The sequence below is a fragment of the Semicossyphus pulcher genome, unplaced genomic scaffold (assembly GCF_022749685.1).
Source record: "Semicossyphus pulcher isolate SPU_LCO1_2020_fin unplaced genomic scaffold, fSemPul1.0.p SCAF_22, whole genome shotgun sequence".
Taxonomy (NCBI): Eukaryota; Metazoa; Chordata; class Actinopteri; order Labriformes; family Labridae; genus Semicossyphus; species Semicossyphus pulcher.
In genome coordinates this window covers 10,805,563-10,822,657 of record NW_027211696.1, presented here as the reverse complement: position 1 = coordinate 10,822,657, position 17,095 = coordinate 10,805,563, and the positions used below count along the sequence as shown (strand labels likewise).

At 38.5% G+C, this 17,095-nt stretch overlaps 1 protein-coding gene across 1 annotated transcript in view; it reads left to right on the top strand.

Moving 5' to 3' along the window:
* Positions 1–16,888, top strand: part of brinp1 (bone morphogenetic protein/retinoic acid inducible neural-specific 1) — a 148,303-nt gene extending 131,415 nt beyond the window's left edge. Inside the window, exon 8 of the mRNA XM_069673665.1 lies at positions 12,079–16,888. Within this exon, the coding sequence (XP_069529766.1) occupies positions 12,079–13,219 (1,141 nt within the window). The 3' untranslated portion in view covers positions 13,220–16,888. The remainder of the gene's footprint in view (positions 1–12,078) is intronic.
* Positions 16,889–17,095: the final 207 nt, after the last annotated feature.

Below are 17,095 nucleotides of genomic sequence, written 5' to 3'. Positions count from 1 at the left end.
GAGAGTTGGCAAAGGTTTGTTCTGAAGTGTTATCAAAGCGCGGCAGTGTGCGCTTCCTCTTCCATGGAGTACGCATCAAGGGTGCCTGATGGCACTGGAAATAAGAGGAGCGTGTTTATTTGCTCGCTTGTGTGAGACAGCTTTGCATCAGATGGAGGACTTATTTGTTTTCATCACCTCTGTGTTTGTGTGTCTGCGATTTCCATACACTCGCGAGTGGGGCGTAAGTGGTCCATTACTCACAAGGGGAGTCTATATTATGCTATACTGTTATGTGTTTATATAAGCATACAATGATGTACAGAGAAAAGGTTATCATCATCTCAAGTATAATCAGCAGCGAGGTGTCGCTGAAATGATCAGAAAGGGCATTATCCCGCTTATATCATGGTCACTAGTTAACAAATACAAAAATACAACCATTGCTTTATTTGTTTATGCATTCTGAAATCAAAATATGCCTATTTAAATGCTATCCATATGTACAAAAAAATTCTACATATTATTTATTACATTTAAGCTGTTTTACTTGTTATTTCAGGTGCTAAACCACCGATAACTGACAGGGGAACATTTGTAACAGAGCCTTTGGTTGGTGGAAAGTTAAAGGCACCAGGAAGTGGTTATGTGAACTGCTAACAGTTTTCAACATGGATAAATAATCACAAAAAGACATTGGATTTATTATTATGGATACACTGTATAAAGTCTCCATAAAGAGACTGTAGTTTAAGGTCAGATCAGGTAGCTCATGAAAGAGAAACAATCGCACCGAGGCCTTGTTAGAACGGCGCAGCCGTTCTGTTCTGCTTCACAGCAAAAATAAAGTAAGTCTCGAGCATGCACCGCTCTGATATTATAAGCACAGTAACGCAGCAACATTGCAGACCTATGAAGATCAGTGATGTACAAGTTGACGCTTGTGGGAAAATAGGTTTATTGGTCAAATTTGCAGAAAAGGTCGCAAAAATGTTGCAGGGATTGGCTGAATTTGTATGAATTTGTGTGAATTTGCTGAATTGCGACTTCCCGGAGGGAATATATGTATAAGGTTCTACTGCAGTGGAACACTGTTCACTACTCAAGTAGATAGAACGATTCCAATCTATGACTTGGCCAGGTGAGATGAATACCAGTCCACTCGGCTCGTGTAAGGCTTTCACTTAGCTAGTCGGAAAGCTAACGTTATCCTAGCAAGAATCAAAGTCAAAAACTATGCGTACGCTTGGGATAACCTGAATATAATTGGACAATATGTTAAATACAAAACTAGCTAGGTATCTAGCTATGTCTCTAAATCAACATCAATATTCTTAATTACAAATGAGCCATGTTTACTGTTGCCTGCACAGACTGATAATTAGCCAGTGCAATATCTTTCATATCACAACTTCGTAGGTGTACCGTTATCAGAAATAACACCCTGCAGCTAATCAGAATCAAGTTCTGTCTAATAGTGTAATAAAAATGATCAAACACTTGATCAATATTTAACAGTACTTAAGTGTTAAAAGGCCATATTTGGAAGCTTGTCCTATACAGCATGTATGTTTAAAGCACCATTAAGATTTATCTGTCTCTTCCTTTGTTCCTTATTTTTTAAAAAGCGGCCCACTAAACTACAGAGTCACTTAAACCCCTCACTTCTCCTCTGGGCAGCTTGATCAGAGGACGAGGGAATTGATGCGAAGCAGAATACCCATAAAGCATCAGCCCAAGTGTTTTCAAAGTGTGTGCCAACAACCTCGGGGAGGCCTTCCAGCACGTCTTCAACCTGTCAGTGAGCTGCAGCAGGGGCTGATGATGATGTGAAAAACATCTTGCCTGGCCCCACTGGCCAACAATGGGCACACCAGGGCTCTAAATGACAGCAGGCCAGATCCCCTGTGAGAGAGTGTTTAGATCCCCTCCAGATCATACATTAGTCCACAATGGGGAGGAGGACGCTGTCATCCACCTGCTACTCTGTGCATGGTCCCACTTGGAGAGGCACTGTTAGAATCATGCTCATTGACTTCTCAAGTGGTTTTTACACCATCCAGGCTCATCTACAGCGAGAATTCCCCCCAGCTATGAATGTGGAATCACACATCATCTCTCCATTGACACCTCAGTTTTTGACACTCTGAGTCAGATCAACAAGTAGAAAATAGTGGCTGCTCAGGGGGATGTATCATCTAAGTTTCTTATTAACTCTTACAGCTTCAGGTCGGAGCACTTGGAGATAGTGCAGTGCATCTGTAAGTGGAGGAAGGAAAAATACAAGGGTGTCAGAGGAGAGTCAAGCCTGTCAAATCTTAATGTAACATAATAAGAAAGATGATGGAATACTTATTTTTTGGCCTTTTAGAAAGAGAGAGGACTGTAGATAGTGTCGGAAACAGGGGAAGAGAGAGTGGGGATGACACACGGCAAGGAAAACACACCTCATTAGACGTCATTATGTTACAATATGTTGTTAGAAATAGTGGTAACAGTGCATAGGCTTACGCAAAATGTCCACGGATGATGATCTGGACGTGGGAGATGATTTTAAAATGAAACTATAATAGATAGAGCATCATTTACAAAACTTTACTAACCATTCAGTTGTACAGTTTAGCGTATGAAGCATTTGGGGCACCGTTTTTTGTGTGCATATCAAACCATAAAAATTTTGGATCAATGTTTTGTTTGTTTGTGAAGCAAAATCTGATGAAATACATGTCTGAGTCATTTATTTTCTATTCAAGATGCAATCTCAATACTTTTACCAACTGTTAAGGTTGATTGATGTACATAACCTTTTATCTTAGGTTGTAATGATTCCAGATATATGACACATTTTACGGTACCCCAAAAAATAACATCACAATAACCAAAAATACCAATACATGCACTGGCCGACTCATCTCTTATTCAGAGTTTAAAGGGTTCCTGTAAAATTCAGTGTATAAGACGCCCTTTAATACTTTTTTTTTTCATCTAAAAAGCCGGCTGCGTCCTATATACCGGTGCGACCAATATACCAGTATAAAATGCAGAGAGAGGTATGTTATTGTGGTTTGGTATTTTGCCTAGATGACGGCGCTATAATCTAGCTAAAGTTCCAACCGCTACAACGTCTCCTTTTTACAACATGCCGCAGTGCTGTTTTGTGTTTTCCTTGCTGTTTTAAAGCTCCCGTGAGGAACTTTAGGTTTGTGTTGATTTTGGCGCCCCATGTGGACAAAGCCGTACCTCCTATCTCTTTGCTGAATTTTGTCCTGTACATGCGTAAGTGGTGGTTTTTAACAAAAAATCTCATCCTGCTTTCTTTAACAGTCATATGTATCACTCACTATAAATGTCTGCCCTGGAAAATGTAAACAAAGGCAGCGTGCAGTTAATCGCTTCGTCTGACTCCTTCCCCCCGCCAGCGGTTTCAGGCATTAAAAATAACTATATAGAAATAATCAATCTTGTCGCTGATGGTCTGGTTTGCTTCAGTAGGTCATACAGAGTCATCAGAATTAATTTCAGTCTGTTTCATAACCAGTGAAAAACTCCTCACAGGAGCTTTAAGTTAAGAAAACTAACTTGATAGTTGCTAACGGACATGCACCGTCATGATCGCCATTGCAGCCGCCACCCTCACAACAATTAACGTTATCGCAGGTTTGCAAACTCGACATGGCGAAAACAGATTGTAGGGTGTCGTGTTTTGAATGAAAATAAATTGAAATAGTGTTGAAATACATATTTTTATTAATAAATAGCTACAGAAAACTTTTTTTTTCCCTCTGAGATACCCCCCCAAAAACAGACTGCGTCTTATATTCGGATGCTACTTATATTCCGGATTTTACGCTCATAGTAATTACTAGTATCCAGAATACTGAATAGAACTTGATACTCTCTCAGCATGCTGTTAATGAATAAGAAGGCTAAGGATGTACCTAGGTACTGCAGGTGACTATTATATTCTTTCAATATGCTGGAAAGGCACGAAATATCATAAAGATAATGATGCTATGTTAGTTCAAGAAAGGTAGGTCAGTCATGGAGAAGAGCTTGGACGCACAAGTGAATCTTTTTTTATATAATGTATTCGAACTGAGTGACCTCCTAGCTGCCAATTACACTATGTTAATCCAGAACATTCTTAAGTGCATAATTATGAGTGTCAGCGAATGTACAGTACATTCAAAGCCGAGTTAAATATAGAGATAGTGTAATATGCATTCAGTGATAGCGTGTTAACTGACACTACAGCACAATCAGAGCGACGCATTCACAACACACCAGCTCCTCTTTGCTTTCATTTATCTCACAGTTCTTACATGCAGCCTAGCAGCGTCTGTATTATGTCAGCGCTTGTATGGTTTTAGTGTAATTAAATTATGCATGCAAAATAGGGCGAGCTGAAGTCACTTATTACTAATTGCAATTATCATAATGCAAACTTAAGTCACCAAGTTAAACTTATATAAGGGTTTCTAGTTTTATATAACACTAATTAAATAGGGTGCGTCAATAAACATATTTACTCGAGCTAATGAAAGGCAGGCTTCAGATTCATTGTTAGCCGCTCATAATCATGATTGCATATCCCCACCTTATCATTTTCTTAGGTTTACCTCACCACAAGGCACCCATTCATTACAAGCATCGTAAATCGCCGCTGTGAACCCCAGCTGCAATAACAGCGTGGAAACTTTATAGCTGGACAATATTGGATTTGCTATTGCATTTCCTGTAATGAGTCCAGCAGCTTGCTTCAAGTAGAATGAACACAGCAGTTTGTCTTTGGTATAAATGATTAATAGTGACAGATATGAAGTAGCATCACTCCCAGCCAAATCATTTGCATCTGCCGACTATGCATTGGCTTCAATTATTCATGTTGGAAGTCAAGCATATTTACAAATATGAATGCATCCTCCATATAATTAATTACACTGCCCTAATTTATCTTGATTTTGACGTGGCGCTGCCTTTTCTTAGGGTTTTTGGTTTTGTTCTTTAAACATCCTGTCACATAAAATCATCTTTCTCTCAAACTTTGCTGAAAGGTCAAGTTGGGAATTACTTTGGTGGTCTTTGACCTCAAGTGTTCCGCCATTTTTTACCCCCCTAATTTACAGGAAAAGCTAGTGTGTTGCTCCAGTTCAGTGAGAGTTCACTGTCAGTTTAGGGAAGACTAGTGAAAGGAGAGATTATTTGACACTTAACATTATCCCCTTATTGCTCATTACTCCTTCAACAGGCCCGGTTCTGGTGGTATTAGGCCCAGTGGCTATGAGCACAGCTGTAGTTGCTCCGTCTCTGGCTGTAACGGTGGAAGCACTGTGAAGACTGGTTGTATCAATGTATGTGATAACTGTGTTGTAAAATCTATTTACTGCTCCTATTACCATTAACCAAGAAGCAAAGCATCAATGAGCCACATTTGAACCCACAGTAGTTATACCATATATTATATAAACATGTCAATTCTCTGCACACATAAAACCACTGTAATAGTGTTACAGCATTTATAAACTATGAGTCAAAGCTGTTAAAATGTTAACAACCCAAGCACAGCCTTGACCATAGCCATTATCCAAGCTTTAGCTAAACCAACTACCTCCACTAGTTTTCTATATAGCTGTAACTGTCTGGCCAAAAAATAAAATCACCACCTGGATTTAACGAAGCAAATAGCCAAGAGCCTTCCATTGGATAATTACTGCAGTGATTAATATGTTTCAGCTGGCAACAAGTTATTTAACCCTAACTGATGCAGTGAGTAGCTTCTCATTTCTTAAACAACCATGTTGGAAGACATATCCTGCGATCGTGGAAAAGATGTGACTCTGTTTCAGACGGGTGAAATTGTTAGCCTGCATCAAGCAAAGAAAACAACTAAGGAGATGCCGAATCTACTAAAATTTGGTTAAGAACTGTCCAAAGCATTATTAAAACCTGTAAGGATAGTGGTGAACCATCATCTTCGAGGAGGAAATGTGGTTAAGTGAAATCAGGATTCACCCATCATGCCTAGTGCCTACCGTACAAGCCTGTGGGGGCATTGTTATGATCTGGGGTTGCTTCAGTTGGTCAGGTTGAGGTTCAGCAACGTTATGTGCCCAGGTTTTTCCATCAATGGATTTTTTTCTTCCCTGATGACATGGGCATATTCCAAGATAACAGTGCCACGAATTATAGGGCTCAAATTGTCCGGACCTTAAAGTGCAGACCTTAACCCCATTGAGCATCTTTTGTATGTGCTGGAGAAGACTTTACGCAGCGGCCTTACTCTCCCATCATCAATACAAGATCCCTGCAAAAAATGAATGCAACTTTGGATGGAAAAAAATGTCGTTGTGACATAAGCTTTTCAAAACAATGCCATGGGAAACGCGTGTCATAATCAAAGCTAAAGGCGGTCCAACAAAATATAAGAGTGTGTGACTTTTTTTTTTTTGGCCAGGCAGTGTGTTTCATAAAACATAATATTTTTTCATAATACAACTCAGCCTTCTCTATGGATAAGAGGGAACATCAAAAGTTCTGCAAGGCAGCGCAAAAGTACATCTGAAATAAAATTCTCACTGTCACCTTTGTGGGACTTCATTTAATCACACTGTTGTTACTGCATGTTCGCCCCATCTGTTGTTTTTCTGTTCTCTTTTTTGGTTTCTTTTTTCCCAGCTTTGTCTTTCTTTTCTTTGCTAAAACATAATGAAAATCTACTGATGCTTGTCATCTGAAATCCAATCCTGTTTGATGCCCCATAATAAGTACAACTTTGTGGAAACAAACTGCAGCCACTCCAATTTAATTTTGACTTCATTTCCTACGGCAAGTCTCAGCCAAGTCATTGCTTCATATGGGAACAAATAAGGCAAAAATAAAACTAGCTGAATACTCTACTCAAATAGCTTATTGAAAGAGGCAGTTATATGATACAACATATTTTCATCCAGTATTTTAAACTGGCTATTTCTGCGGTTATAGCAAATCAATTTAAAGACTGCTTTTTATGTCTAATGCAATAATGGATAACTGATTAAAAAAAAATATATATATATATATTCTTTCACCTGTGAAACAGATCTGTTGTGCATGTTATTTCCAATAAGGAAAATAATTTTTTTCTTATAGATTTGAAAGATGTGTTCTTTAATTTCCTGAACTATTAGATGTCCAGTGTGTCACATTTATGTGAACATTACCCACTAAATAATTTGTAATATTTGCTACCTAAAATTAATATGCATGTTTGATCTCTTATACCAGAACAGAATTAGCTTTCAATACTTAATGCATTAGCTCTCAACCTTAGCAGCTCAACTGTTTCGATTATAATTAACATGTGGATTAGCTTTCTTCCAAGGGGTTTTCATTAAGTATATAGGGATGGGCCTGTAACAATGTTTTTATTGTATGATAATTGTGGACAAATGATTATGGTAATTGGTTTAACATGATCATGACACACACACACACACATGCACACACACATACTTATCAACCCTACCAACAAGGGACTATCATTCTACACTGACCAAGAGTGGACATCTGTTTCTGAAAAACAAAAATACAAAACAAAATACACTTTTAAGTTCTTTTTTTTTAAACCATAATATTACTGAAAATGTTGCCAAGAGGGGACTTGCATGTTCGAGCCATGTCTATCTATCAAAATGGGGACCGCCATATACTGCAATAGAGCTATCCGTGCTCAGTCTTTCACCTAATGGGTATTCATTTACTGCAACACACACACACACACACACACACACACACACATATATATACTTACAAACCCTACCAACAGGGGACTAATATTCTTAACCGACTAAGTGATGACTTCTGTTTCTGGTCATTTAAAAAACAAAAATAGAATACAAAACATACTTTTCAGGGTTTTTTTTACCATAATATTACTGAAAATGTTGCCAAGAGGGGACTTACAGGCTTGAGTCATGTCTACCTATCAAAGAGGGGACCTCCGTATACTGCGGTAGAACTGTCTGTGCCTTTCACCTAATGGGTATTCATCTACTGCAACACACACACACACACACACACACACACACACAGATGCACACACACATATATACTTAGCAACCCTACCAACAGGGGACTATTATTCTACACTGACCAAGTGAGGACATTGGTTTCTGGTCGTTTAAAAAAACAAAAATAGAATACATACATACTTTTAAGGTCTTCCACCATAATATTACTGAAAATGTTGCCAAGAGGGGACTTGCATGTTCAAAATGGGGACCACCATATACTGCAATAGAGCTGTCCGTGCCCAGTCTTTCACCTAATGGGTGTTAATTTACTGCAACACTCACACAATAACAATGGTCGTTGAAGTCTTTCAAACTTTAAAGCAGTTTTCAGAGGTTACTACATTTGGCATATTGCCTATGTTTATTGCAATTCATGTACAGTCCAGCCATACATGCAAATTCGACTGCTAATAATCCAATTTTAGTGCGACGGGCATAGTTGAACTCACCAGTGAGGAAGCACTTAATGTGTATAATATCGAAGAAGTAATATCCCTTGTATGAATTATTTAAAATGCATGCCGACTTTCTCCCTGAATGTTCAGACTCAGCACCAGAAAACTGGCTGTGCTTCAGTATGTGAACTAGCTCATGTAAACATAGCAAGTAATAGCCATGTTATCAAGGGAGATCCGACATACTGGCGCATCTCTACTTGGTAGCCTCTCTTATATTCACACTGAAATGTTCAGCAAACACAAGCTGGAGGAAGCAAACTTAATACAACCATCTCTCTAAAGACATTTCACATCAAACTGCAATACAACAGAGGAAATATAAAGTCATGAAAAATCACAAACAGTGTGCCTGCACCACAAGATTAAGACATTTCATGTCGTGGGAAGAGGCAAGAGCAGACATCTGCACACTGGTGCACTTAAGAAATTGATGCTCTGCACTAGCACATACCAGGCCTGTGACAGAACAAACAGATAAGGAAATTGTTAAATGACATGATTAAATGGGTTGCAGGATTTGGAAGACAACATGAATTCATGACAATAGGACAGAAACATTTGAGAAAATGCAACTGTGAGAAGAATTGAAACCAGAAACCAAATCAGAGGATCCTTTAGCTCATATTTAAGGGTTGCCAACTGTCACGTTTGGTGTCACAGAAGCTATCAGACTCTGTCTCATGCTGCTATGTCATACTTGCCAAGAATTTTAAATGTCATAAATCTAGCAACAGCAAAAAACTCTCAAATGATATTAAAGCATGTATTCAGAGGCATGTTATCTTTCACAATTTAATAAAATACTGCAGAGAATAAAAATAATGACAAAATAATTTAATTAGATCAGCGCTATTCAGTTTCTCCTATACAAGATTTACTAATAAGTGAATACATCCTATTCAGAGTGAATATAATCTACTTTTGTCCATGGAGACAACATACCTTCTGACTCATGCAAACATACATTTCGCCAGAGGGAGAGCTGGCAAAATTCAAGCATAGCAAATTAAGGGAATGACTAAAACCAGATTATACTTAATATACATTTTTGTGAGGACCCAAAACTACACATTGTACGCAGCACTATATATCAGTTTTACTATACTGTATTAATTAGATCCCCTGTGTTTTATTTTATGTTTTTAAAGTGCCATTGGATATTCTGATGTCAAACCAACTATTAGTCATCCAAGTTTCTCCTACACATTAAAATCCAATACTGTAGAGACAAGTGCTGGATGCTGTCACCGGATATTTGTTTAACTATCTACATGGTGCTTCTTTGGGTTATTTACTTTAAATCAGTCAGGCTCTATGAAAACTTACTTTCCAGTACATAAAAAGTCATCATGATTACTCCTAGTACATTTATTCTATTGTTTTTAAGATTTGTTTGCTTGCTTTTTTCGCAGTAACATAATGGTAAATGGTAAATGGACTGTACTTATATAGCGATTTTATAGCTTTTTTAGTCTTCTGACCACTCAAAGTGCCTTTACACTCAGTGTTAAATTCACAATCACACTAATGGCAAAGGCCAAATGGGAAAGTGCCCATCTCCAATCAGGACATATGCCCCTTCATATACTGAAGGCTATGCCTTTAGGAGCAATTTGGGGTTCAGTGTCTTGCCCACAGACACTTCAACATGGGACTGTAGCAGTCAGGGATCCAACCTCCTAACTTCTGATTAAGAGACAACCACCTCTACCACTGAGCCACAGCTGCAACAGTTCCCAAATAGGGTTATACCCTTTCCCTTCTGATATGCTGCTTGCCATTAAGCTTCTTGTGACGTTCAACCAATGCAAACTTAGAGTCTGACTGTATGCTGAAGATTTGCTATTTTATATTTCTCTTTCAGACCATTTTACCCTACTGAGCAATGCCTGTATTTAGAAGCTTAATATTACAAAGAGTTCCTAGTACTGAAAAATCTGTTGCTGCACAGTTACTTTCTTTGATAGATTTCAAACCATTCTGAATATCAAGGCGATAGTATCAATATCTTTCTGGTTCATGCAACCCGTTAATTGTGGAAGGCAGTTGAAACACTCAAACAATCTTGGGGTCTGGATTACTCTCGAGAAGATTAGTATTTTGTATGAGTTGAATGGGAAAATGTGAATGTTTATCATAAACACAGGCAAAGAATAACTTGAACAGAAAGGTAATCCATTTCAGAGATAGTGAAATAGTAATCAAAGAGCCATTCTTGCTTGTCAAAGCAACAGAAGCATTTTATGTTTGTGTACACTATAAAACTACTGTAACTACTATAAATAATTCTGCACTGCATTTTAAGAGCACACTGAGAGGGGGAGGATAGAATAAATGGTATCTATAGATGAATAAGGCATACAGGAATAGCAAAAATATTGATTTTTGAGAAGTTATAAAGAGATAGTAATATTGAAATAACCCAGCCATTCAATGAGCACTATATGTGTTGAGTTAATGTTTTGTCTTTTTTGATGGGGAAAATTAAATAAGTTTGAATCAAGTTGATGTACAATTCCTAAAAATGCGGACCTTAAGAGCTTTAATATTTAGGAAAAGGTGCAGAAACATGGGATCTTGGAAACTGCAGATTCACTTTTTCTCATCCTCAATTTGTGGCCAAAGTTAGTGGAATCAAACTATGTGCTCCCATTGTCCTCTCTAGGTGATCTGTCCTGGGCTCATTTTGGGTATGGCTTGGGGGCTTTCTGGCCTGCTGAGAATGCAATGTCATCCATCATAGTTAATGCTTAGGTTCATTAACATATCAAGCTAACCTTGACCAGCCCTTCTCTCTTGAAATCAGGATTCAGAATTCACCTCCGTTAGTCAGAGAAGAAGTTCCAGTACTGTCAAGATGACAAGGAAAGATGCCTGAGGGGAAAGAAGAGACAAGATAAGAATAGCAAGTAATGCCTTCCACCTAAGGGAGATAGCACAACTCCTCCCCCTTCGAAGGGGAGACATTATCCTATTCACTGACTATCCTGACGTAATGGTTTTCTTGTATACGTTGCTGCAAAGCCTTTAATCTTCTTTTTAAAATTCCTCCAGTGCTTTTTTATACCTTTAAGCAATTGGTGTCCATTCAGTTTGGTATAGTTAAGACAACTTTCTAAGACCCAAAACCTACTTGAAGGAAATACAGTTATCATCCACCTTTACCCTAATGATGGGTTTTGTTTTCATTAGTCAGTTTACTACATCTTTCAGTAATACTGCATTAAATAAATCATCTGCTTTGAGAGTGTTCCAAAACTTTGATGTACATTACCACAAATTTAAAAGATAATCCATCACATTTAAAACCAAGAATAATGTCCACAATGAAAGATACGTTGACCCAGCAAGTTTCAAGTCTTTGCAAATTGATTGTCACTATTGTTGTACAGAGATGATGAAACCACAATTGACCGAAAACACCATATTATTCTGTGGAAATTTGGCAGCAGTAATTGTTCGCCTAAAGACATTGGTAGCAAATGGCCTGAAAGCTAATGCTTATAAGATAAGCCTTTGAACTTTCCATACTACCACTACCTACCACTGTTAATGACTATTTCCTGATTTCTCTTCTCCTTTCTCTCTAGGTCTGTGATGCAATGGCTCAACAGGGTTCAGTCCTTCCTCTACTGCAATGAGAACGGATTCTGGGGGACCTTCTTGGAGAGCCAAAGGACATGCGTATGCCACACAGGTGTCACCCTATGCCAGCGACCAATCCCATGTGTCATAGGTGGCAACAACAGCTGTGCCATGTGCAGCCTGGCCAACATCTCTCAATGCGGCTCCTGCAACAAGGGTTACAAGTTGTACCGTGGCCGCTGTGAACCCCAGAATGTGGACTCAGAACGCAGCGAGCAGTTCATCAGCTTTGAAACTGACCTGGACTTTCAGGACCTGGAACTCAAATACCTGTTACAGAAAATGGATTCGCGATTGTACATTCACACCACTTTCATCAGTAATGAGATCCGACTAGAAACCTTCTTTGACCCTCGATGGCGTAAGCGCATGTCCCTGACTCTCAAAAGTAACAAAAACCGGATGGACTACCTCCACATGATAATTGGTCTATCAATGAAGATCTGCCAGATGCGAAATAGCAGCATTGATCCCATGTTCTTTGTTTATGTCAACCCGTTCAGCGGTAGTCACTCAGAAGGTTGGAGCATGCCCTTTGGGGAACATGGTTACCCACGCTGGGAAAAGGTTCGACTGCAGAACTCCCAGTGCTTCAACTGGACTCTACTGCTCGGCAATCGGTGGAAGACCTTCTTTGAGACAGTGCACATCTACCTGCGTAGTCGTGCTAAGATCCCAACTGGCTTACGCAATGACACGGGACAGGGTCCAGTGGATCTTGCAGACCCTAACAAGCGTCAGATCTACATAAAAATATCAGATATCCAAGTGTTTGGCTACAGCCTGCGTTTTAATGCCGACCTGCTCCGTAGTGCAGTGCAGCAGGTAAACCAGTCATATACACAAGGAACTCAGTTCTACTCATCCTCATCCGTTATGCTCCTCTTACTGGACATTCGGGATCGGATTAACCGCCTTGCCCCTCCATCAGCACCTGGCAAACCCCAACTGGACCTCTTCTCTTGTATGCTAAAGCATAGGCTCAAGCTCAACAACAGCGAGATGATTCGAGTAAACCATGCCTTGGACATGTACAGCACAGAGATACTAAAACAATCAGATCACCTGACTGCAAAACTCTGCTGAACATAGTAACATTAACAGAAGGACAGCAAAGAGAAACACCCAACAAATGAACTATGAGGGGATATTAATCTTAATTTTGTTTTCTCTTTTTTCATTTTTGGACCTTTTCTGCCTTTTGATGTAATATTAACTTTGTAAGCATAATTCTTAAAGAGATAAAAGGAAAAAAGCAGTGATGAAATGCATTTCAGGCAGATAAAGAAGAGAAATGGAACCACTTTAAGGACTGTATCATATTTGTCCCAGCATGTCTGTCATTCCCTAAAAGAACTTAAAAGAGAGAGAGAGAGTGAAAAAAAAAAAAAAGAAATATTAAATCTATATACTGGTGAAAAAGAGGCCTTGATTTTACTCTGAGGGATCAAAGGTTTTATCTGAAACTGCCATTCTTTATTGAGAAAAACGTTTTTAAAGGAGTAATGACACAACACAAGGGCAGACCAGATATCCTTTTATTTCAGCTAATGTGCAAAATATTTCAGACATAATGCAGAGTTTAATATTAAAAATGTTTATACATTGTAAGGATTAAATAGCCCTAGTGAGTACGTAGTCAACACATTACTTATAGACTCTTTATTACATTTCAAACCCACAGCGAATCTGCATTGCTCTTTGTGAGTTATGAGGCACTCTGTCATTGTTCTGACACATACGGCACACAGCAGGGCAGTAATGGATAGTCATGTCAAATAACAAAAGCCAGCTGTTTATATATACATATATATGTGGGTGAATGTGTGTGTATGTGCGCAAGTGTGCGTATCCCCTTTTTTTGGCTTGATGCTTATTGCTGTTCGTTAATTGAATGTGTCATTTGAGATTGACTCCAGTCTAAGCTAAAAACTTGCATTTGGAGCGCTTCTTCCCGTGTTTGAAATTCAAGCTGTGTTTTTTCACAAGGCAGTACCTCCTGGTGCGTGAGTGCAATATTGTGGTCTGAAGATTTAACAATCAATGCTATTTTGTAAAAGCTTTGCAAAATGTACATGTTGTGACTGCTGATTTGTGGAGCTTTTCAGCACCAAGAGCAAAATGTAAACATTCATCGTTCAGGCACATTTGCGAGACAACTTAAAGCCATACACTTCCCCCGAGGTCGACATACAGTAAGACATAAATACCACCCCTGTTTCACGAAGAACTTAAGTCATTACATGAGAAAAAAAACGTTCCATTTGTATGTTTTTATTTTAATCCCTCAGTTTTAAGATAAGAGCACAGCAAAAAGACAGATGAGGCCTATTATGTTGGATAAGAATCGTGTTGTAAAGCCATTGAATTTCTCTGTTGTGCCACAGGACAAAAAAAAAAAAAGAGATGGTTATATTAAAGCTTAAAATACCGTTTTGGCAGTTGTTAAATCTGTAAGCTTTTTATGAACACGTGAAGGTTGCAGTTTTTCTTTCCTGATATGAGATTTATTTTGCATGTTGCTGGAAACATCAACCGAGCTGCGACTTTCTTTAACACTTTCAGGCATCAAACTGAGAAATGAAACACTACCTATGTATTGTCGGTCACACTTTATTTGGGTAATCTGATGCTGAAGCATTGTTGTCGCTGATGTGTTTTTGTATGTCCGGACCATTTCTTGCATGATTGTTAACGACAACAAAGGCAAGGTCAGTCATGTCATACAACCTAGCAGTTTTGGCCATAGATGAGTTTAAAAAAGAGGAGGCTTTGTAATTGCTGCCATGGCACCCCGGCTCTGAAATAACCCTCCTTCTGCAAAAGCTGCCATCCTAGTTAAAAGCTTATAGAGCATCTAAAGAAGTACTTTTTCTACTCAAATTATTTTATTGTTTTTTATGTATGTTCTCTTACTGTAGCTATAGTTTGATTTGCTTTGTGTTCTTTTTTTGTTTAAGTTCTTTTTCATCTCGTAGTTCATTGTGATGAGGACAATTTGCAAAGACAAATGCAAGCAGAGATCTTGGAACAACCGCGATGGATTGTGGCTTAAATGTGGGGGGAAACAAGGATGAAACTGCAAAAGAGCTTTGGTATTCTTTGGCCTAATCTAACACCGTTTGAAAACAGTGGCCTCAGTCGGGGAAGTTATAAAACGGGAAGTAGCACGGCCCTAAAACAAACCGGTTTCTGAGTCTTATGGACGTAGCTTTGTCCCCTGCAGATTTAACAGCATTTCTACCTGTGCATTCTTGGCTTTGTGTTGTAATTTTTCTTTTAATAGTCAATATTTTGTGAACTACTTTTAAGGCTTGAGAGGTGCTTTATGAAAACCCATTTAGTCATAAACTCAAGTAGCTATAATGTATCGCTACGAAGCAAATCAGTTTCAGGAGATTCTGTAGTTTAAAAAAACATCAGATTTCTAATGTATTATTTGCAAACATACGGTGGCCTGTTTAGGACAACTTAGGCTCAGATTTCAGGCTCAGCTCTATTGTTCAACTGATCTAAAAAACAACAGAACTTTCATCAGTCTTTATTATTATCATGCTAACAGCTCAACACCCATAAAGGTGCTTTCAGCGAAGGAGCAGTTAAATCTGCAGTGCTATTGTTTCCAATGTGCATAAGTTCCCAGCAGTCACAAGCAGAGTGAGGGCATATGGACCAACGGATATCAGTATTATGTACTGTATTAAGCTAGCGCATCTGCTAGCTGGTAACTGCTAATTGTCTTAAAGCACCATAGTATTGTATTTCAGGCTCAATTACGACTTTAGAGCTTGCTAGCATGCTAATGTTAGCGTGGTAGACTTTGCTCTTTTGCAAATTTGCTAGCAACAGAAGCTAATCGTGTAACATTAGCATGCTAGCAGTATTTCTAATAGATTCAAGCTGGTATAGAGCTGATTGTGGCGTATAAAGCCAGGCCTGACGTGGCTAAATAGGGGAACTGATTGTTCTGCATCAACATTGGACTATCCAAATGAATTGTCACCCTATTATTTTTCTTCTTATTAGTATTATTATTGTTATTATTATTATTAAGTGCCTGTTATCTATCCCTTTAACACATTTAGAGCTGGAGGAAACGTTATAATGTTACACAGAAGACTGACACTCAATTAGCTTCAGAGTTTAGGACCATAAATGTAGATCAAATATTCACTTTCCATCTCCTCCTGAGAACGACGCCTTCGAGGAGGGGTGGGGGGGGGAGGGGTTTGTGCATGTGGGGAAATCAACCACCAGACCAGAGACAAAGGACGACTCCAAGAGAAATGGTGGATATTTTTTCGTCCCCTCTTGTACAGTATATGTGTAAATATTAACTATGTTACCGTAACACTGCTCTGCTACAGTAACAATATAATAAAATATAACAGTATTGAAAGGGAATACAAAGACTACTTCATAAAAAGCCCTCCATTTGAGTACATTGGCACAAATTAAAGGGCACCCATGTCTTATGTAACTAATTAGACTCATGACAATTTATGACTGTTTTTATATTGTCAAACATACTGTACATTACAATTTAGTTTTATTTTGCCACTGCAAGGTCCATAAAACAAGCACATTTATCGTATGGCATTATGCTACCACAGTGTTGCTTACATGTACCCATGATATGTCTGAAGATTTTTACACCTAATACCTTGCCTATGTACTTTTTTGCTGTTCTGTTGGGATCATTATATCAGCTTATTTCAAATGAATGTTTCATATAATAATCTATTTCTCATTAAAAGGCTATATTTAATAAGAAGAGCAAGGCTTGTTTGTACAATTTCCCTCTATAGACTCTACTATTAGTATTCCGCACACAACGCTGCAGTACTTTCTCTGTGTGAAATATTTACCAAATCCTAAGAGCCAGCTTATTTTACTGTACCGGTGCGGTCAAAGCATTGCCAAAATACTCTCTCTTAACTACAGCCTTTGGTACAAAAGAAG